Source organism: Brachionichthys hirsutus, chromosome 4 (assembly GCF_040956055.1).
Source record: "Brachionichthys hirsutus isolate HB-005 chromosome 4, CSIRO-AGI_Bhir_v1, whole genome shotgun sequence".
NCBI lineage: Eukaryota > Metazoa > Chordata > Actinopteri > Lophiiformes > Brachionichthyidae > Brachionichthys > Brachionichthys hirsutus.
This window is the reverse complement of record NC_090900.1, coordinates 7,280,606-7,303,363: the sequence shown is the minus strand read 5'-3', so window position 1 is coordinate 7,303,363 and position 22,758 is coordinate 7,280,606. Positions and strand designations below refer to the sequence as shown.

The following is a 22,758-nucleotide window of genomic DNA, read 5'->3' as shown; positions in this document are numbered from 1 at the left end:
GCTTTATGTCCAACATTGATTCAATGTTAATATGAGCCTTTGAAGCAAGCAGCTTACACCCAGCATCCTTCGCCAAGAGACACATTTTGCATTTTAATGTTTGAAACTGTGGCTTCTTTTGAGTGCATGCCCAGTGCATGTGTGACTGTCAGATATGGTACAATGCAAAAATGAAGACAAAAAACAAAATGGAGTTCTGTACAAGGATAAGGTTGTTTAATGATCTGCAGTCAAGGCCAAGTTTATTATTTGATGCATCACAGAAAATATAAACGCGTATGCAGTATGATGGGTTTGCACGATAGGTAATATGGGTTCCCAAAGCCAGACACCAATGGAGGTAAATACAACTTAGAAATGATCAGAAATAGCCTGTTGCAGCCAACATTACAAAACATAAATAAGATACATTTTTAATAATAAACCCATGTGCACAAAACATGTAACCTGTGTTTTGATAAACTTATTCATGTCTGTGTGCTTTGTGTTTGCATGCTTCACCCCACCTCTGGGGATAGCTGGGGTCAGGAATCTCCAGCATCACTACTTTTCGGGGGGGGGGTGGCTCTAAAAAATTCAGCTACAAATGAAATATGTCAGAATCCTGAGAAACGATAGTTTTACTTCAGCTTGTTGCCTGCTAATAATACACACAGTCCTTCCACGAGATGCTTTCAGTCAAACCGTGAGTGTGATTATTACATGTTGGAGTAACAAGGTCACTCGCTTCTTTAAACTTTCCTTCAGTGAACAGTACAGCCTGGAAATAAATTACAAAACAACAGAAGTGTAAAGCTCTACATTTCTTACTCTAAATGCTAATGGACTACATCTTTAATTAGCAAACAAACCATACATTTCATCACATTTTCCAACAGATGTTAAAACGGCTTGAGTGGTATAAATTGACATAAAATACAGCTATAAAAGCACTTCATTGATAAAAGTATTGAATGCATAACTGTTTTCCTTTTCTTGAGAATGAAAAAACAAACAGCATTCTCTTCTTTTTGAAATGCCAAAATTCTATTATCATTTTTTTTTTACTATGGGCCATAACTTTACAAAAGTGTGGTTACACAGGTCAGGGACAGACAGGAATGTTGTTATTGGAAAAGGGGTCTTCTCAGGCCCAGCAAACAAAGGGCAGATTCAATCCGTGCCCGAGCCTATTCATGCATTCGTCCTGTGCTCATCAGTATTTGTCAAGCCATTCTAATTACTGGGTTGTCCCTTTGAACCAGCCCACCCCTGATTTTTAAATGGCTGCTATAGTCATATTAGGTCCTCATTTTGCTTACGCAGCAATTTCCCCCGTAAATCAATTTCACAACAATGTCACAATTTCTATTCCCCAAAATTCTGGAGCCTCCTTCGGGGACCACTAGTTGTTCTCTTGTGAAATTATAGACTCCTGTGAAAAGAAAAAAAAAAGAGCTTGTCAGAAGGTGTCTCGGGTTATTTATTACATCATACATGTCAATAGTTTTTTTTTTTTTGTGACTTCTGCCTATAGCTAAATAATGAGTCAATTGGCCTTGCTTCAGATAATTACTTGATGTAATTATCTAAACACTTTAGTTGCCGCCATCACACTGGGTGTCATGAACAAATATATCACCATCAGACACACAATTCTCAGAGTTGGTGTGTGGTGAGTCTTTTGGACTTTCTTTGTATACTCACGCTGAAGGGCTTTTGCTATCTTATCTCCTCTGTTTGGTGTTGCAATCCAATGCAATAACCAATGAGTGGTATGTTCAAGGTATACTTATAAAACCTGTAGCTTTCAGATAAGGCCACTGCTGTTGTTGGCAGTAGGCACTCTTGTTTTACATCTTTACCATTCGGATCATTTTCATTGATCTGAAATTTGTTTTATGTGCTCTAGATTGCAATTTAAGAGCAGGCATTGTTTTTTTTAAATAATTAATTGGATGTAATTATTACATGGCCATTTTTTACCACTTTTATGAAATGGAAAGTTTCCATTAGATTTAGGAACCGTCAAGGGGTTCTCAAAGTTCGTGCTTAATGAGAGAATATATATATAAAAAAAAAAAATCCCACTTCCTGTTTTCCCAGAAGTTTGACTAAAAATGTGTTCGTTCACCGGCAACTGTTGTTAGGAATCTATTTGGTGAAAGGTTACAACATTGACAGCTATGAGCTCGTTTCTGCTTTGACTAGATTAAGAACATCATGAAGTAATAAGCAGGTTTATGCATTTGAACCTATACATGTAAACAAATCTGAATTATTAAAAATATATATTTTACTGAAATTGTATATATAACGAGAGTTTGAGGAAATATTTCTGAGTCCCAGTTTTCAATTCAGCGCTATGATTACCGCCGCCAAGGCGGAGGTTATGCAATCGCTGGCATTTGTTTGTCCGTCAGTCCGTCCATCTGCTAGCAAGACAACTCAAAACGTTCCGGACGGATCTTGATGAAAATTACAGGAAAAGTTGGGAATGTTACCAGGAACAGATTATTAGGTTTTGGTGATGATCCAGCAGATATTATGGATTATGGATCAGATAGAATCTTTTGTTAACATTGCAGTCAATGGAGCTCCAAAATGTGTTCCTCAATATCTCGGTTGATTATTGACCAATGTTTATGGAATTTGACACAGTAATGTAAGGTGGGGGCCTCCATCTCACCACTGAATTTAATCCGGATCAGATCCGGAATGACGATAGGAAAAAATGACATTTTAACATTAACGGATTCAAAAATCAACTCTGATTCACTTTTACTTTTCCTGGTTGGCGTATAAAGACACCAAGAACAATTTAGAACCTTTGGTGATGACCCAGATCACCATGTGGATGGTGTAAATTCAATTAGGAGGGGAATGAGCTGCTCGGCGGAGGTCTGCGCTCGTGCTTTTCTATTTTAATTTGCTTTGAACTCTCGTATCGTCTTTTGGGATTACTTTCCCTCATAACATTATTTCTGCCTACGGAATTTGACAAACGCAATGTATGCATCGGGAGATTTCCTCCCTTTTTCATTTCATTTTTTTTCATTGAACATGAAGTGATAAATCTATGAAGATCTCTTACAAATAGATTCCTCTCCCCGTATTTGCTGCAGAAGGTCATTCTGACAGTGTTCTTGTGCCCCGTCCGCTGGTCAAAGGCCTGGCAGGACTGAAAAGGTGGACTGTACAGGTGTAAACTGACTGCGGCCTCTGTGTGGCTGACATTTTCCACGCGATGTAGGCCAATGGTGTCTGAAAGTACACACATAAAGAGAAAAAAAAACACTCAAATAAAATGTTTACAAAAGTGGTGAAACAGGTTTAAAAGGGATTAGTGGCAATGCTCAACCTAGAAATGAAGACTACACCAGGGTACGACTGGCCTTGAGGAAACTCAAGTACTGTTGATAATTATGTTACTGGCTGTTAGACACGCTGAGAATAATCTGAGATTAGATAACCACAAATGTTGCAGACTAATAATAAAAGAATGACTCATATTGCACAAAGGCGATAAACATAAATTCTCACGTGGGACAGAACAAGAAAAGGACGTTTGCTACATAGGAGATGATTTACTGTATTCTGTTTCCTCACCATTTATGTAAGCAACCCGGTTTTCCTGGAGAACCCTCTGGGACTTCTGGACCATGTCTCCGTGGGATTCAGGCCAGTCGAACAGCGTCTCCGTCAGCTGGCCCTGCAGCAGCTTCATGAAACAGTGGGAGTCTGTGTGGTCATGGATACTACTGCAAATCGTGAGAAGCACACAAGCATTCTGTGTCAGAATATGTTTGTGTGTGCACGACCCTTTGACCCAAAGGCAACATGACACGTCGGTGCTGGAAAAGGATTTCTGGGAGTCACTGAAAATGTGAGACGGTGTCTCTTGTGTTTGAGAATTCTCCCAGCATTCTTGGTCTGTGAAAACAGCTGTCACGAAAGAATTACGTCAAACATGTCAAACAGCACACTGCAGAAGATCTTGATGAAAGCAGTAATGATTTAAGCAAACCGCCTATATTCCTTTTAGCTCCAGGTGTTTGCTGAATAAGACAAAATAGACATCAAACAGTGTCTGTAATGTCCATGGAGAGAAGACTTATATCTAATAAGTTTCCAGAGAATTCAATTGGGAGTGACCAACAGTGTCTAATTTAGCATGATTAAATTTGCTGTGTAAAAACAAAAAAATAAAAACCAGCTTTCAAATTTAACATCATTTAATTAAGATACATTTTTTTCCCGACGGACGCCTTACTTTGGAGAAGCGGCATCTTCAAGAAGATGAATAGATAATTATCCTTTTGCTAATGGAGCAGCTCACCTGCCGTGGCCTTCTCCCCAGCACAGAATCATGAGATTGAACTTTCCGTTGCCCTCGTCAACCAAGTTCCGAGTGTACCTGCCAAGGATCACAACATACTAAATGCGGAGGCGGAGGGCTTATGTTTTAATGCCACAGGGAATAGGAATATTACAACAACTACCGGTGCTCATTGCGTACAATTCATTGTTTAAAAACTCACAAAGGAAGGGCTCAAAATTTCAACAAAATAATTTTGCATTCACACTGAAAGTTAGACTGGGGGGGGGGGGGGGGGTTCTTAGTTTCTCATATGCAAAACATTCAATCCTTTCCACAGGGATGCCAGCCTGCCTTCCTGTCGCTACGGGGGGGGGGGATTCAATCCCTGAAAGAAATCAGCGGGTGTGTATCTGCTCTCGATGTTGATTGGATGGCACATTCACCCTCCCTATGCAGTATTGGTGCGTCACTAATCAAAACAGAGACAAGAAGAGCGACAGCGCCGTGGAATAGAACATACTTTGTGGAGAAGACGATAAAAAAAAAGATACATTTGTTTTGCACGAGGCGGTATTACACTGCATGCAAATGATAAAAACAAGGCGGCTTTTATTTTTCTTTGAGGTACGTAATCTGATACTGTGCGAAAGAAACAATGTGACATTCACCACATTCTCCAAGGACAGCTTCCAGATTTATAGGGCGGTCATCTTTAGTGAGTTTTGCCACAGAAGGTTAAATGGGTCAGCAATGAAAACCAGACGCAGTATAAAAATAAAATCAGTAATAAGCAAAGAGCAAGCAAACGAGAATGAATTCAGAAACACTGTTTTAGTTTATTTGGGGAAAAACAACAACTATATATGTGACACCAAAGAGGCCGAAGTGACAGGCACAGAGCAAAGTGCACCGCTAGAATAATTAGGCAATAACTGATAGCGGCTGTAAGTATTACCAGGAGCATGAAAGAATGTGTTTTACCTGTACTGGTCAAACTTCGCATATTTCATCCACTCCTGCGGCTTGCTCTCATATGATTCCATTATGCTCTGGACCTCTTCAACATTGACGCAGTCGTTCTCGAAGACGGCATGCAGGAACTTGATCAGCTCATCCAGCGTCTCCGGCTTCATCACCTCGGTGCGCTCCATCTTTCTAGGTTTTACTGAGGGGCCTGTTCTCCGGCTGAAACGACGCGCTTCTTCCCCCGACTTGGTGCGGTCGTTTAGTTTTATAGGCAAGCGCGGCGCCTCCAGGACGAGCGATGCCTGACTGTACCATTACGGGAGGGAGGGGGGGACGCCCACAGAACAAAGCCTGGTCAGTTTAAATGAGATCGGTCAGAACTATGACAAAAAAACACATGTGTCGCCTTTTCCGTTAAATAAATAATATATGACGTTTTGTTATGATAATGTACGTCTTGGTGAAAAATATGCATTCATCTCACACAGTATGAACTTGGACTATTCCTTTGGAGACTCCCCAACAAAAGCTGCGCAGTCCCATTCACCGGGCCCTTCCTTCAGAAACTCAACTTATCGTCACGTTTGTGCAACAGGGGTTGGAAAAGAGAATCGTCGATAAAGGTTAAATGTCATCTGTAATAACCACAAACTGGGTTTCTGGTCGACTATTCTTTATTTTATTGACAATAAATGTAAATTAAGACATAATTATACTGCAGTGCATGAAAGAATAGTAGTCAAACCCTGTGAAAATCTATATATGAATATAGACATCTTAAAATGGAAGGAAGAGGAGCCAAATCCTTATTATTGCACATTTTACTTTTGTTTGCTTCATTTAATAAGGCCATTTAAGTTCTTGTTATTTCGTCACATCACATGATGACAGAAAGGGCATACAGGTCATGTAAATGAATTTAATCTATGATCTAGAAAATATCTAGTTGAAATTATATAATTTGAACGAGATGTTTCAACTATATATGTTAGCAAATATTACTCTTAGAGAAAATGCTAGATCTGCAGATATTCCAGGAAAATTAGTCATTAGACAAAAGACAAACTGTTTTTGTTTTAGCCTGAACATATCTGTATACGTGTTTGTGTACATACTGAACTGAAAGACAACTCTGAGATAGACTCATTTAAACTCAGACACATATACAATGTTATGTCAGATCCAACAATATTTTAGGGGGTGGTCTTGGTGTATATATCGAACAATTTAATTGACAAAAGGTTACAGGCCAGTCATTCACAGCAATAGATCACTTCAGTCGAAGAGATGACCCATTAGGACGACAATCATAGCTCAGGCCCTTAATGGTCTTATGAGGCAGATAAATGCATACATTGTGGTTTTTCTGTTGATTTGTGTCTCAGAAAAAGGACATATGAAATTGGAACATTAAATACCAAACTTTGCTCAGAAAGATATTTTTCTGAAGTACTTGAGAAAAAAGGGGAAACTCTTGACTCCTTCTGGACGACTAATATTCAGGCCTTCATGCTTGCTGGCTTCATAAAAACGAAGAATGCTGCTGCAATCAGGGGTTGTGGAAAGCTTTTGCCCAATTGCCACATCATCAGTACCAGATATAGTGCTGCGCCACCTTGTGGACAAAACGTGAACCGAGCCGAAGCGGTAGTGAAGTATCTAATAGGCTGTTTTGAAGCAGATGATAACATATTTGCCGTGACATTTGTGCTGCTGCTAAACAAGCAATAAAAACAAGTGCTAAGTGACAAATTATCAGCGTTGATGAGACCAGAACTCTCCGGTCCTCAGATACCCGGACAGCGTGTTTGTTTATTCCAGAAAAAGAATAAAGAACAAGATGAAGATGTCAGACTTCAGCAAATCAGTCATAAACTCTGCAGATGGTTCATTCCGTGACGTCACATCTTACCAAGAGGAAGTCCAGTCACCGAAGAGCACAGAGTCTAAACTGTGCTTAGAGCTCATAGTATTTCTGGGAGGCTCTTTTCACCTCAATCCTACCTCGTCGTCCTACAGACAGTGCAGAATGAGACGCTGGCCTGCTTTCACTATCTATTGGATGTTTTCTGCTCTCTGGTCTGAACTCTGGTTGTTTTGTGCTTAATTGACAAATACATTGTAACTGATGAGGAATAGGATCTTATCTCTAAAGTTAATTACTGAAATCTACAGTTCATTCATTTAAATCAGTCTCAAACGCTTAAAACTCCAACAGGGCGACCCCTAATCAGGTGGTGGAAGAAGTATTATTGGGGACAAATAAACATTGTGAAGGTGATATTTGGGCCTAGTAGACGCTGATATACATCGTTACGGACTATATTCTGCGTGAAATAGACACAATTTAATGAATATATTAATTGGTCATATTTTAACATCCATTGGAGGTCACAGATTACTGTGGTACTGTGTCGGAGATGGATGGTAGAATAAGATCCAGAAAGACTTTTTTCGTCGTCGCGAACCCGGGATGGTTGAAGTTTGGCCCATCTCGGGTGCTGTACTGGGGGGGCGGAGCCCAGTGACTAGTATTTTGACGTGGACCACTTCCGGGTAGAGACTATGGAGCAGTAGTAGCGTGTAGCCTCAAGCTACCAATATCAACCTAATAACGAAACGGGAGTTCGCCCTGAATCCCGGTCTGTTCTGGGTCCACGGACAACAGTTCGTCGGAGACTGATCCCTCTCTGCCCCGCTCCAGCTACAATCATGATAAAAGCCATTTTAATATTCAATAACCACGGGAAACCGAGGCTTTCTAAATTCTACGAGCATTATGTGAGTAACGTGATACTTCCTTTAATCATATTTAAATATTTTGTTGCGTGATTGACAGACCAAACATTTTTAAGTGAAAAGATGTCAAAAGCTTTGGCTGATACAGACATTCTTTTTAAAAAAAGAAAAGAAAATCCCATTCAGATAATCCAAAATAAATTGCAGTTGCATGTGGTATTGTTTCTAAAATGGGATGGTTTGTGTACTTTACAAAGGACCCAGTTGTGTGTTCCAGACCTGTTCTAGAAGATGTCCATTTGAAACCACCGTGTCCTTTTAAACCATGAATAATTTAACGTGTGCAGGCCGAAGCGAGGCTATCTCGTTCCTTATGAACTGGATTATTCCCAGTTTAACGTACTTTAAATCCAGCTGTGCTGACGGGCTCAGTGAGATGAGTTCTGTTTGTGTCACATGACCCCTAATGACGCCCTTGTGAGCAACTCGTGCTCGCCCTCCAAACCTTCCTCGACTACTGGACTAATTCACTTTACTTTACTAACGATTGGCTTATTTCCCTGCTCAGTTAGAAACCCCAAACCAGGAAGCGTCGTGCATTTAGCAAATGGCATGTTATTTAATATGATTTACAGGATAAAGCTCTGCTGGCTTGCTCTTATAATTGGATTTGTATCTCAAGGTTGGCTGGCTGTCCCTTCTTTAATATTGGTGCTGCCATAGCCAAATGCCCGGCAAATTCTCATGTAGGACAGAACATGTGCAGGCAAATAAGTTCATTATCTGCTGAACGTAATTACAAGTGTTTTCTAGGCAGCATCTGAACAAATCAAAGCTTTTTCATTCTGATTCTGGATACTCCTACAGATATTTTAGCTTTTGGAACCAAATCTCATCCATTGCCGAACATTACAATAAGCCTCCATGTGTTCAGCCTGTTTGTTGAAATTATCTTGTGCACACTATACTTTTGTGTAGTTCGTGTTTAAAACTTGTTTTGTCACTCAGAACCAATATATGTATGAGATTAGGGGTACCAGTAATTTAGCTGTGTAGTCCAGTGTGTAATATTTAAATAGAAAAGTGAAGTAATTGAGTGAGTTACCCAATTTTCTCTTTTTTTAATCATCTTCTCTGTCCTCTATTTATCCTGCAGACAGAAGATACAGAGCAACAGATCATCAGGGAAACCTTCCACTTGGTCTCAAAAAGAGACGAGAACGTCTGCAATTTCTTAGAAGGTGGACTGTAAGTTGAGTTCAGGGTGCATTAACTGGACCTGCAAGTTCAGACACCTACGTACATGTTGGAATGCGAAAGGAATCGATTTAATCTATCTCCGGAGTCAACTCGAAATAAATACTCGAGTGGACCATTTACTCCAGTGCAGCATCACAGGAATTAAATAATGCAAAGCTAGATGGTTATAAAAAAACAAAGCAATGGACTTTTCATTAAGCAGGCAGACAGCTGCTAAATGAATCCATGTTTTTAACTATTACAGAAATCACTTTATTCCCTTCGTGCCCTGTGAGTGATTACACCAGGCATCATATCCTGTTGCTCAAGACGCATCCAGTGAGGTTCCATCGAAACCAGTAACCGACAGAAGCAGCGACTCCTACGTTTGTTTTGTTTTATCTTGTTTGACGTTCATCATGTTATTTCTCTCGCAATGTTTCGCTGTCATAACATGCTTATAACGTGCTAATTACACGAGGCCTTGCTCAAATCTTTCTTTTTGGATGTTTTTTTCTTTAGATGGAAATGATCCAACCTGGGCGGGCGCTGGTCTGACGTTTCCTTGTCTTCTATGTTTCAGGTTGATCGGAGGATCAGACTACAAGCTGATCTACAGACACTATGCTACGCTGTACTTTGTGTTTTGTGTGGACTCCTCAGAGAGTGAACTAGGAATTTTAGATTTAATTCAGGTAAAGGGCTGGGAAAAAGCTTCTCTATTATCATGTTTAGAAATGTACACTTAGTGTCTGTTTTCTGTGTTTTGTTCAATGAATTCTCACCTTTTAGGTATTTGTGGAAACGCTCGACAAATGCTTTGAGAACGTCTGTGAGCTCGACTTGATTTTCCATGTAGACAAGGTAGGAAATGGGTTTAAATCTCTGTGCCTCTTTTTAATATTTATAAAATAACATTAACCTCTAAAGAAATAAGAAATCTGTTCTGACTGAAGCTCATGGAATCACTCTGAGAGAATAAATGTCTTAATCCGGTGTTTCTCAGGTCCACAACATTCTGGCAGAGATGGTTATGGGTGGGATGGTCCTGGAGACCAATATGAATGAAATCATCACACAGGTGGATGCCCAGAACAAGATGGAGAAGTCTGAGGTAAGCTTGCCCCCTCCCCGCCCCACCCCACCCACAGAACGTATATTCTTTCCTTCTATCTCCGTACTGAGATATCGTGTACAGAATGCAGGCATGTGTGTATGCTGCACCCTGCATGCTGACCTCCGGTGACCTTGTGGATGCTTCCTACCTACCCAGTGTTTGTGCTCTTTTTTTCGGCTTCTTCTCTCACTGCTTTGAACACAGGTTCTTGACATTTCCTCAACTCTTGTCATATTACACACACTTGCCTGTATCACTGTGAATCTGACCACTGAGTAGCTCCATAACCATCTTATCTTTAACCTTTTAGGTTTGATATATGCGAGCAAAAACAAGCATTCAGGCTGTCTTTCACATTCTTATTTTCCAGGAGTTGGTAAATGGCATCTATGGTGTCATATTACCATTGGTGTTAGTGGATAAATACCAATGTTCCAATGTTTTGCCTCAATTTGCTTACATATTTAATCTTTGCAAGCACATTGCTTTGCTTTCCACTCCGCTTCTGCCAGCATAAAAAAAAAACATTTAGTTAGTAATGGGAATGTTTTAAACAGACAGACAGCCAGAGACAATTTCATGAAATCATTTCTCTCAATAATCTAATAATCTGGCTCTGCTTTTGCTCTAAATCCACAGTAATAGTGCCTAAAAAACTGAATCAATGTTGTTTGGAGTCTTGCTCTTTTTTTATTCTTTCTTTTTTTACTTTTGTGTGAGAAATTTGACAGGAAATCACATGTTTGCTATGTTTTTGGTTATACAACATGGTGATGCAGGGTTAGAACTGGCTGACATCAGTTTTGTGTTCTAAGGTCTGTTTTTCAAAGCTTTTATTGTAAATGAAGTCTACCTTTTCTAACCATCGGAGCTTTATTGTGTGCTTCTAACCAGTCAGAACCCTCTGCTTCTGTTGGTTTTCTCTAAGCAGTCTTGTGCTGATCTATAATCACCAGAGCTGCTCCGTCTCTCCCTCTTGGACCTACCCTAGACTGCAGGTCGTGTTCATAGAGTAGGTTTCCAAACATGCTAATCCAAATTGACTGTACCCATTAATGGGGGGGATTAAGAGGCAGTTGTATTTATAGATAATATTTCTCAATTACCATCTTTTTTTCTATAAAATTGGTGGAGAAGCCTTTCATAATTTCCCACTTTCTATTGTGGTCTATGATAGGTCCTCTCACTTCCTCTCTGTGAAGATGAACTGTAATTACTTTAACCTGCTTTAACATTCCTCATTCCTTTTTCCTGACCCTGTCTAGTTCTTCCCATTCTTCTCTCTCTCTTTACAGACGTTTATCTTTCAGTCTACCAGGCAGGACAGGTAGACACAGGTACTGCTAAATTTACAACCAAGTGCTGTAACCTCAACTGAAGTTTACTCGCCCCCCCCGCCCACCCCCCTTCAGCTCTCTACATATGGCCGTCCATGTAATAGCAAACTGACACCACTAACATACAGTTCATATCTTTAACGGCAGACCCAAAAATGTTCAAAAATCTTTAAAGCACACAAAAGTTATTTTTGGTTCGTGTGGACTGGACAATAGAAACGACTGACGTTTGATGCAGTCTATTCCAATAGATAGATAGATTGTCTGGGATCATAAAAGGCTTTCCCCCCCCCCCCCCCCCCACGGTATAGCAAATGGCACCGTTTTTGAGAGTTAGATGAGACCATAGTGTTTGTATGGTCAATAGGCGACTTAGAGTGGAAACGGCTTGCCTTGCTCTGTCCAAAGGTGAAACGCATCTGCCTATCAGCGCCTCTGAACTTTCTTGCTAACAGTTTATATCTCCGTTGTTGAATGCAGGGGTTGTCACCTCAAAGGGTTCAAGAGGTCCAGTAGGTCGCCCGGCCTCCCCTGCTGTGGTCCCAGCAGTCCGATACCTACAAATATGGTTCTCCTGCTTTTTTTGCCAGGCTGAAGTTCGGTTCACCTTTTTATAAACCAATTCTAAAATTCTAACCGTTGTGCAGTAATGTATATATTATAGCGTAACTAATCTTTAACAAAGGTTGTCTGTTTTTGTCTGCTCCTTCTGTTCTAGGCTGCTTTAGTAAAGATACAAAATATTCAACCGGGATAAACTGCACCAGATTTAACGTCGACGTAAACGAGCAAGTAAATAAGCAGAGTAGACTGAGTGCCTTCTGCTCTATGAGCTGATTTAAGGCTGGCAGACTTTTAACAGGACTTTGTTTTATCACAAGTAATTCAGCGCATTGCGAGGTGATTTCAGCCCGCCAGTCGCCTTTATTTCGTATGGATCAAAATCACTGTCATTTTTGTTGATCTTCCTTTACGACTGAATCCAATTGACACACCGAACATACTTTCTCCTATTTGCTTTTTTTGGCCACTGCCGTGTGAGTATGGACCTAAAACTGAGCGATTTGGCTTGGGGGGGGGGGGGGGGGGGGGGGGCTGCCAGTTGTGAAAACTGGTTCGCTGTGTAAAACGGCAAAAGCTGTAAATGGAATTTGTTGGACAAACAATCAGTGTAAACAGGAATTCATTTCTCCTGGTAAAGAAATAGTTTGACACACGACCCCTGCTCATTTTAAATTTCACTCGATGGGGTTTTAAGAGGTTTAACGAAGAGACGTAGCCTGTCAGTCAGATTTTGAGCACTTGGGCTCTATTTGGTGGGCGGATTATTAATAATTGTTTTTATTATTTATCCATCCATCTATCGATCGACACATCCAGGCTAGATGCTTCCCCGGTTTCAGTCTCAGTGCAAAGTACAGATAAGCAGCTGCAGCCTGTAGCATATTTCCCATGTAGATCTGGCATTGGTATCAGAAACTCAAACATACGAAACGGCAAAATGATGATGACCCATTTATTTTAATGGCTCACCCAATAACCACACAGTTCTATCTTCAGCCCATGATATTCCTTCCCTCTAGTCAGCCCAAAGAGTTAAACCATAGTGGGTGTTTCTGTTTCCATGACTATTAGTCATCCAGTGTTATACCAGCCGTCCTCTCAGTTAACGCCGCTCGTCCTTCCAGCTAACATAAGACTCCCTGATGCTTGGAACACGGATGAATGCCCTTAAGACAAATTACCCGTTGAAATAACGTTGGGACAAGTGAGGCGTGTTCCATGTGTGTCAGACGATGAGCATACATCTCTGTGTTTTAAACTTTTTGGTCATTTTTGGGTGTTCCTGCTAAAGAGTCAGTTTAGTTTGGGGAGGGGGGGGGTCTCTAACAGCAGTGATTCTCAAATGCCTGCCCCCACTTTGGATGGAAACATCAAATCATGCATTTGCTTCTAATATGTCTATTTTTTCTAAAAAGCTGAAATACCTTGATGGTTTCCATTTAAAGGTCTGAATTGCTCTAACAAAGTTTTATACTGTTTTGTTAGAGGGGATCACCTCCTCTGTGAAGAGAGAGATACGCAGACTAAAAATGTACGCTATAGTCATGTGCAGTCTTTTCTAGAAGTAATTCAACCCACTAGAAATGTATTAGCCACTATTATGTTGACTTTTCTTTTAAATTTGATGCACACATTCAGTGCATACTGACATATTCAATCATCACTTCCATTTTCATATTCAAGTTCTTTTTTTCTGCTTTTCCCAATTCTCTCCTTACATCTTTTTAAAATCTTTACCAAATCCAGTGGGTTTGCTTTCCAAACAGTGCTGCTTTTTTCTCCATTTAATGAATGTCCAGTCCTGCTCAGGACATCAAAATTAATGGATGGTCTAGTAGAGTATGTCCTCACAGTTGATTCATAATTGGCTCTGGTTGTAGTGCAAATCATTGCAGAACTAAATAATGCATGTGCATATGACGCTAGGAAGGCATCTGAATGTACATTTGCACATGTTCTCTGTCTTAGTAGCTGTTAGTGCTTTTGCATTTTGTCATTATCTGTCTAGTATTCTGTTTAGCATTATGTGTGTGTCTAATGTTAAGTGTTGTCTTGTATAGCATGTTTTTGGATTTACTGATCTTATCTTATCAACCCTCCATTTGTGTGTGTGCGTGTGTGCGTGTGTGCGTGTGCGTGTGCGTGTGTGTGTGTGTTTGTAGGCCGGTATTGCAGGTGCGCCTGCTCGTGCGGTATCGGCTGTAAAGAACATGAATCTCCCGGAAATGCCCAGAAACATCAACATTGGTGACATCAGCATAAAAGTGCCAAATTTACCCTCCTTCAAATAGTGGCAGCGAGATCCTGATCCTGCAGATGTCAGCCAATGTTTACCGTGATGCAATCTTGTCACCAAAACCTCAAATGACTTAACTTTTTTTAATCAAAAATATAAATTTTGAAGGTACTGTGTGAGCCAACACTCCTTGTTCTGCTATGTCTGTTTTTTTTCTTTTAAAGAAAGTGTCTTTTCTATTTTTTTTCTGTAAGAAGGAAAAATGAAGTATTTATCAATAATACATTCCTTCCGCCTCACTGGGGTTTGTCCTTTGACATTTAACTGCTACAGTCGAAGTTTGGGTCTGAAATTATTTCACTGACTTAAACGTTTACTTAAAAGTGTAGCAGCTGGTACTACCGTCAGTGTAAAGCGGGCTGATTGGTGTTTGTGTTTCCAGAACAGAGAATTCAATCCCTGAAGTAAAAAAGATGAAAACATTTCAAATGCTTCAGTATTAAGTCATACATTATAGCTTGTTTGTATAATCAGTGCAAAAAGTAAAAATAATGGTTTATTGCACATATGCTGTTAGAAGGAAATGAATATACATGCTGAAACTATTTTTGTCTTTATTTGTATTTGTTTTAGTGATTTATCATGTCTTTAAAAATACCTCTTAATTTCACAGTGCATGAATTTTTTTCTTCTCTTTTTCAATATAATAAACTGTTTAGACTCATTCTGTGTCTTGTCTTCATCAAGGTTAATTCAATAAAATACAATAAAAAATTGTGTGTATATATGTGTGCGTGTATATATATGTATGTGTAGGTGCATGTATTATAATGGAAAAATGTCTTGGAAATTAACTTCCTGCATCTTAAAAACACTTTCAGACCTGATGACTTATTTTTGAAAAACCAGCAACCATGAAATTGTTATACTCTTAAAACATTGTTGGCAAAAAGAAGGAAAAGCACATGAAAATAAGTGTCAAAATCGTATTAGTATTTTAAGGATAATGAGAGTAATTACGGTAAATTTGATTTTGCTTTCGCGAATTTGTCGTTGCCCGTTTGTCCATTCCGGTACTCCGTAGTGACTCCTCGAAATCGGTTTAGTTTTGCGCAACGGATACGCAAACTACATTTCAGTAGACTTCTCTGTGATTAAAGTTCTTGCCACAATAATGGATCAGTTATGTTGACAGTTAGACTGCATTACCGGGCTGCCATCTAAAGCTTCCATTCATTGTTTTTCCTGTTTTCTCCCGCGACTGCGCTTCATTGCGCAGCTTTGCGCAGCTTTGACTGTCACATGAGCTGCCTCGTGACAACCGGAAGAGGGAATGACAGAGTGTTGATGATGCTTGAAGCATTTCATTTCGACTTCTCAGCAAACAGCAGACAACAATGTCTTCAATAATAAAAGAAACACAAAGGTGGGCCGCATTTATTTTCCGTCCCGAGAGATACCTACCTTTACTTTTATGATGTCTAAATCAAAGCATCCTGGAAGTAAGAAACATTAAGTTGTAGCGTTAATAGCATTAACAAACACGCAGCTCTGTTTTTGAGGTGATTTATAAAGAAGAATAAAAAACAACCTCTATAGATAATTTTCCTGTGAAATATCCCGAACTTTTGAAAATGTCGTAATGCTTGTAATCCGGTTCAGTTGATATTATGACCTCTTTTAGATTTGAAATAGTGTCAAAAATCTTTACACGTTATTGTACAGCCTTCTGTGTATATCATTCTTGGGATCTAAACTCTTATTTTTATTTCTAAACCAAGAGATCTAAGTGCTTTCGTTGCGTCTCTTTGCTCCAAACAGCATTAAAGAAGCTGTGACTTTCATCAATGTGATCGATGGAAGCAAGTTGTCAAGGCTGATCTCCCGCATCATTCAAAAGCTTCATCTGAAGGTACGGAGACAACGCATTGCTGTCTGAGACAAAGAAGAAAGAGGCTTTGAAGATTTGAGAACGCCTTCATGAGAGAGAAGTGAATTCATAATGAGAATTCTAGAGGTGTCTTTCACATCAACAACATTTTGCTTTTGTTTTTACATATTTGTTATGCAACCTACATTTTCATGTAGCATAGATTCATCATTTCATGTTTCTGTGATATACTGGTTTAACACAATTTTCTTTTTGATTTGTAAAAAAGTTCAATTGGTTTGAGAGCTGTATTTCAGGCTATTCATTATTTTATCCTTTAATTCTAATAAAAAAAGATTAAGTGATGAAATGTGCCCATTATTAGTTAGCATAACTTAATCTTCTGCAATAAGAGATGTATTATTTTACTACAAACTTGCTAAATCTGTGTTCCATTGTATTTTTCCAGCGTCATATTAAGCAGATTGATTTAATAGCTTTACCCTTCACGTTCGCATCATTTTTTTTAAAGCTATATATAAATCATACTGATTTCGAACAGTCACTGATTATCAACCGGTTGATGTATGCTTCAGGTTTTCAAAATGTTTTCCGGTGTTTAATGTTGAATGTACGCTTCACAGGGAGAGCGGACATTCAGTGGAGAAGAGGAGCTCAAGCTTCAGGCTGCTCTCTCACTGGATAAGCAGGCTCTTAGTCTAGTCCTGGAGACTTCTGCCTTTATATTAGAGCAGGTAAGGGTTAGTCATCTGACATCATTGGTGGGTTTGCATTGTGGTTTTTTTTTTATTTTATTATTAAACTGCACACTCCTTTATAAGAAGTTTTTATGCTCTTAAGGATATAAATAAAATAAATATTCTTAATATCCTGACATGATAAAGTAATGTTGAAAAGTCAGGCATTTCTGTTCCATTTTACATTTACCTGCTGGGGGCTTTTAAACATTAAACCAAATCAATAAATACAATAAGCGACCATTTAAAGTGGACTTTTATTACTTGCACTAATGGCGTGGGATACAGTTTACAAGTTCTTGAGTCAAAGGAAAAAAAGGACACATTACGAACAATCACCCATTGTGCCTACCGGTACAGTGTATGTAGGGGCAGACTGCAAGCTACTAATGATTTAATATGTGGATAAATATGTTAAGAAGCCTCTAAAGTAAAAAAGAAAGTGAGTTGGCTTGTGTTGAGCCATTTCCTCCAGCTGGGGTCACTGCTGTCATTTGAGTTGTGGTATTGTAGCAATGTTGAGGTGTGTATTAGTAACAACCATGAAGAACACAAAACATTGTTCCACTCATCCGGTACAATAATGGTAGCATTCATTAAAGTGTTGCTGCGCTGCACCATCTTCTCTCCTCTGCAGGCGGTGTATCATAATGTGAAGCCTGCCTCTCTGCAGCAACAGCTGGAGGCCGTCCATCTGAACCCAGACAAGGCTGAGCTCTTCTCTCAGACCTGGGCCACAGCTGGGCCGGAGCTAGTGGAGAGACTGAAGCGCAGCATATTTGCCCCAAGGAAGGTAATATTAATGAACAGGGACTGTTTTTCAGTACTAACCTTGCCATTGATTTTAAATGTGTTCTTTTCTATGAAGTGATTAATCGGTGACACTTCAATTACCACTTCTTTGAGACTCAGGGGCGTTAAAGCTCAAACGCAGAATGAATAAGAGGAAATACGCTGCATGTATGCATCAGTCCTATTCTGTTTAAGTTGTTGCTGCTGTCATCCGTCAAGCCCCTCTCCTGTTGGGCTCTTTGAAGTCATGCTCCTTTCCCCCTTGAAAAGAATCCACGTGTCTGCTATTGGTTTGACTTTGAACAATCGTAGCATCACAGAAGACGGCGCATATCACCGACATTAACGTTTTCTCATCTCATTTTTTAGACTATGCCTTTCTGCAAATGTGCAATTCAGGTACCCAGTAAATAATAATTACCGGTACATCTTTGCTGCTGCTTCCACTTATTGTTGCACTATTTTGCCATTAACTCCACAACTCCATCAGTTAAACCTGGGTCTGGATCTGTATTGATCAAACTACACATGTACTCTGAAGAGAAATGCAGCTCAGTTCTGGTCACAAAGGAATGTGTCATGATGTATGATTTGTGGTTCATTTATTGTGTTGGTAAATATATTTTCCACCCTACAAATTAACATCTACCAGTTTTAACAGAAGCAACATTCATCTAATGCAAGTGCGTTCTTTAGTTACATTCGTTTCAGAGCTCTGAGACTCCTGAGATCAATAAATCAGTGCTGCTTTTTATTTATTGGTTCAAGACTCCAGTATTGATACACATCTTTGCATCATTACTATTGAAACTAATACGTATAAATTGATAATTGTAAAAGTGCACCCCTCAAGGATTCTTTACTGAGCTGGATTTGATAGTTAGCTTTAATGCTGGCCTCTCGCAGTTGCTCATGCAAAGTCATTGCTTTAGTAAACACTTGTTTGTTTACAGTGTTGATTGCTTTAATTGTGTTAAATTAAATTTGCTCATGGTGACAAATAATAAAAGTAGCTCATCATAGCGTTGTGATGTTTATTCATGCCAGTGCGGATTGTGTTGCAGTCGTGAACACTGTGGGCCAGGTCTTCCTCATCTCACACCTGTCTGCAGATGCTGTGGAGGCTTCCAGGCCATATAAGTCACACATGGTTTATTATTATGGCCTTTGCATCATTAAACACCTAACTGCTTTGCCTTGATTTAGCGCCGCTAATATATTACGCTGCTACCGCTGATAATAATAGTCTGACAACCTGCAAATTTTATGCAAGGTAATTTCAACTTTGAGCAGATTTAACAAAGATTTTCTTCATGCTTATGATAATGACTGTAGGAGTGTTGATGCAATGACTTCTAATTGTCACGTCCAGCAAAAAGGCAATACCTTCAGCAGAGCCATCTTAAAAAATGTGTTCTTCTGAGACTGGGTTTAATGCTGCATCTTTATAAAATGGGTAGACAAAAGATTACAGAAATTAAAACAAGTTAGGACTAAAATAGGCCATAAATTAATCAGTGAGCCATCCTACCGGCGTTATTGATTAAATGTTGCTTTGTGGGAAAAGTTTCATGCGACGGTTTTTAATCGATTCTTTTAAATTGGGTCTAGGGTATTAATTAAGTGGCACTGTGAGGCTTTATTAAAACTGTCTCTACTCCGTTGGTGTGTTTCAGTTGGAGTGTGTTGGCTGGCAGTTGAACCTGCAGATGGCCCAGTCCAGTCAAGCCAGGCTGAAGTCTCCCAGCGCTGTCCTCCGACTGGGGCTACGACGTGAAGACTCTGAGGTGTGACCAGACACACAAAAACCACACAAAATACACACTCCGAACAAATGGCAATCTTTATTCTGGCCTGCATCTTGTACCACTCATTCATACTTTGTAACACACTATGTAAAACAAAACAACGTATCGACTGTAGAGAAATGTTCTACGTTTCTGTCAAATTAGAAGCAGCTCTGATCTGCTTGTCTTTCCTTGCTGATAGACGGTAGCCCCTCTGGGGTCTGGCTTGACTTTGTGGTAGACGCACATCTGGCTCCAGAGTAACTGTAGGGTGAAGACCAGAGATCAGGGAGCTTGTTATATAAACCCTCCAGGGTCTCTTTGTTCTCTGGAGAGACGGACTCTGGAGCCAGAGTTAGTATTTTAAATAACATTTAGCGATGTCAGTTTGTGCACAATAGCCAGACTTGCTAACAATATGTTTTTGATATGTGTTTACACATGAACTGAGGAACATGATACAGACCTGGGTGGACTGTTTTTTGGATTAATTTGTATTCAGTTGAGGTCTGTTTGGATCCCAATTAGCTAAACCAACATAGTTACCCTAATAGGCGAGACTTCATGAAACCTCCCTTCCTCCTTCGCTCATCTTTTCCTTCCACTGGGAGAATAATTTATCTGCTGCTGTAGTAAAAAAAAATGAGCAAAAAGGCATTTTCTGTTTCACATTAAATGGTTTTCAGCCTTTGAAGTATGTGTTGAAATTTATTATTTCATTAGGAATGGATGTTGTGATTCTTTGGACAGATTTGAACACATTCTTAGAGAGGAGATAGGATTAATCGCATGCAGTTGAGGTTTTCAGAAATATATGAGAAATACAAACTGTAAATGCTGCACCGGACCACGATTTGTTGGCATGGATAATAATATTTTTAGTCGTGGCTTTCAGGCGTTTCACTGGTTTTGTTTTAATCAGTTTTTTTGGTGAGACTATTATCCCCTGAGCCCGGATAGTGTTGTTCCAGCTGACTAGTCTGTCTTTCTTGCACGCTGCTTTGCATTAAGTCCCTGCAGAATGCCAGCTTAGCCTAAACATGGAATTAAGCATGATGTATTCAAATTGCTGCTGTACTATTAGCTTATAGATGTGAGTAAAAAATAAAATAAATTGTTTTTCTTCATCTTTATGAGCAGTACAGCAGTAGGATTTTTGTTCGTTTGTTTGTTCTAGACTATTTTCTGCTATGCTTTCCCTCGGCTGTCAAAAGATGTATTAATTTATTTAAATCACTTACACAATTTCCCTTGTGGGCAGAGACAGCTTCGCGGATAACAAAAGGTCTGTTTGAAGTGCGGACTGATGAACTTCACTTTTATCACTGGGGTGCAGTTTGTCTATTGAGCTGCAGGGGGCACTGTCGTGTCACAAGATGGAACGATTCCTTACAAGGGCAGCAAAACATCTGGGAGATGGATAGGATACCTCAATTAACTTTATATTAAGGCCGTTTGAATGTGTTTTTTTTGTGTGGTTTTCTTTTCTTTTTCTTTTTCTTCTTTTTTTCCACTTGCACCAGTGTTTTGCGATTTGCGATTCCCAACAGCAGCTTTGTTTTCTTCCAAACTCTTTGAGAATTTGTCAGTGCAACTTCTGGATTGTTAAAACACTGCAAGGACTCAGAAGTAATTCATTAGTGAATAACAATGGAATTCAGATGCTAACATCATACTAATTATAATGCAGATTTATAACACAATTAGCTGAAAATGTGAGAAATTAGAGGGTTAAAGGTGATAATGATCTGGGTAGAAGAGAAGAAGAGATGTAGAGTGGGAGGAAGTAAATGAAAAACAACACAAGGAGTAAAATAATGATGGATGAGGGAGCATAAAGGCAGGCGAATGAAAGAGAAGGAGAGAGTGGTGATGATGACCGTCTGTACGTTATTGATTTCTGGAACCCAAGTGGAGTGTTAGAGGCTCTTCCATCTGACCAGCCTCCTGCTTCATTAACACTCTTCCTGAGGAGGAGGGGGATTATGTCTGTAAGGTAACTTCTTTGGTCCAGACGTAACATAAAACCTGTTGCACATTTTTATTCCAGTCGATGAGTGGCTGAGGCAGAATGACTGAAGCATTCTGCTGTCAGAATAGAAGTTACAGAAGAACAGAACAGTAGATAAGAGGAAAAGACGATGGCGTAGGAGAAGGGTGACCATTGGAAAGAACAGGAGAATGACAACCATGAGATAATGGTGGGAAAAGGTGAAGATAAAAAAATGGTTAGCTGTCGAAATTGTTCGGCATATTGTAATTCTGTGGGGATATACCGGAACAGTATATGTGCATATTTATGACTGACGACAGAGAATTAAGTAAAATAAGACTATTGTACAGATAAAGTAAATATGTTTGGCAGCATTAAGACAATCATTGTCTTAAATGTTGTATTACAGAATATTATAAAACATATAGAGCACAACTAGTCGAGCACCAATATAAAGCGTTAAATATAGGGTTGAAGTAATCATTTCTAGGCCCCATTAGTCATATTTCAAAATATTTGGCCACAGAATTAGCAGCCGAGCATGAATAATATATTCAGTGGCATCATTAATTTGTGCATAAAATCTTCGGGTATGGACTATGACGAGCAGAGAGCGTATGAGGAGGCTTTTAATAAGAGAATATTTTATTTTTAGTCGTGCTAAAAGCAGCTCTGCACAACCTGTGTTTGTCGTTCTTTTAAAACGCAGCCTGGCGCTGACCAGTCACTTCAGGGAACAGGACAGCTATGGTTTAAGAACTATGCAAAAGGAATCCTCTGTCTCAACCTTTTTGACTTGCAAACAAGATGCAAACGTGACCTCGTGAAGAGTTACATAGTTTTATAAACCATTAGTGCCTCGAGTTTTTTCTTTTCTGATAAATTAGGAAAGCGTTTTGAGGCATATGGTGGCAAAACTGAAGAAGAAAAAGCATGCTTGTGGAAACAGTGCTGGTCCCTTTCACTCTCTCTCTGTTCTCCGTTAGTGTGTCTTTACCACTATCGTGTAGTCCTTTATTTCACAGTATCCGTGAGCAGATACTCTGATGTTGCTTTGATG

At 39.5% G+C, this 22,758-nt stretch overlaps 3 protein-coding genes across 3 annotated transcripts in view; 2 read left to right on the top strand and 1 right to left on the bottom strand.

Moving 5' to 3' along the window:
• Positions 1–201: 201 nt before the first annotated feature.
• cdo1 (cysteine dioxygenase, type I) lies at positions 202–5,466 on the bottom strand. The gene is made up of 5 exons (XM_068761104.1): positions 5,282–5,466; positions 4,319–4,396; positions 3,589–3,740; positions 3,074–3,243; positions 202–1,414 (listed from the first exon to the last, which is right to left on the bottom strand). The coding sequence occupies exons 1-5, from the start codon at positions 5,449–5,451 to the stop codon at positions 1,385–1,387; spliced, it is 600 nt and encodes a 199-aa protein (XP_068617205.1). The 5' UTR covers positions 5,452–5,466; the 3' UTR covers positions 202–1,384.
• A 2,512-nt stretch (positions 5,467–7,978) lies between these two features.
• On the top strand, positions 7,979–15,272 carry LOC137918250 (AP-3 complex subunit sigma-1). Its single transcript, XM_068761014.1, has 6 exons — positions 7,979–8,047; positions 9,162–9,253; positions 9,828–9,939; positions 10,037–10,108; positions 10,251–10,358; positions 14,425–15,272. Exons 1-6 carry the CDS (start codon positions 7,979–7,981, stop codon positions 14,551–14,553), a joined length of 582 nt encoding a protein of 193 aa, XP_068617115.1. The 3' UTR covers positions 14,554–15,272.
• Positions 15,273–15,675: 403 nt separating this feature from the next.
• The window catches only part of commd10 (COMM domain containing 10), a 38,699-nt gene continuing 31,616 nt past the window's right edge, over positions 15,676–22,758 (top strand). Inside the window, exons 1-5 of the mRNA XM_068738590.1 lie at positions 15,676–15,924; positions 16,320–16,410; positions 17,013–17,123; positions 17,764–17,919; positions 19,595–19,705. Coding sequence (XP_068594691.1) covers positions 15,896–15,924; positions 16,320–16,410; positions 17,013–17,123; positions 17,764–17,919; positions 19,595–19,705 — 498 coding nt within the window. The 5' untranslated portion in view covers positions 15,676–15,895. The remainder of the gene's footprint in view (positions 15,925–16,319; positions 16,411–17,012; positions 17,124–17,763; positions 17,920–19,594; positions 19,706–22,758) is intronic.

Bases quoted from the DNA above. Each gene is read 5' to 3' on its own strand.
- cdo1 (XM_068761104.1), bottom strand. From the start codon at position 5,451: ATGGAGCGCACCGAGGTGATGAAGCCGGAGACGCTGGATGAGCTGATC. The intron at 3,741-4,318 runs GTGAGCTGCTCC...CACGATTTGCAG, and splicing joins TGGGGAGAAGGCCACGGCAG to TAGTATCCATGACCACACAG. The intron at 3,244-3,588 runs GTGAGGAAACAG...GTGTACTTTCAG, and splicing joins CCGGGTTGCTTACATAAATG to ACACCATTGGCCTACATCGC.
- LOC137918250 (XM_068761014.1), top strand. From the start codon at position 7,979: ATGATAAAAGCCATTTTAATATTCAATAACCACGGGAAACCGAGGCTT. The intron at 8,048-9,161 runs GTGAGTAACGTG...TTTATCCTGCAG, and splicing joins CTAAATTCTACGAGCATTAT to ACAGAAGATACAGAGCAACA. The intron at 9,254-9,827 runs GTAAGTTGAGTT...TCTATGTTTCAG, and splicing joins AATTTCTTAGAAGGTGGACT to GTTGATCGGAGGATCAGACT.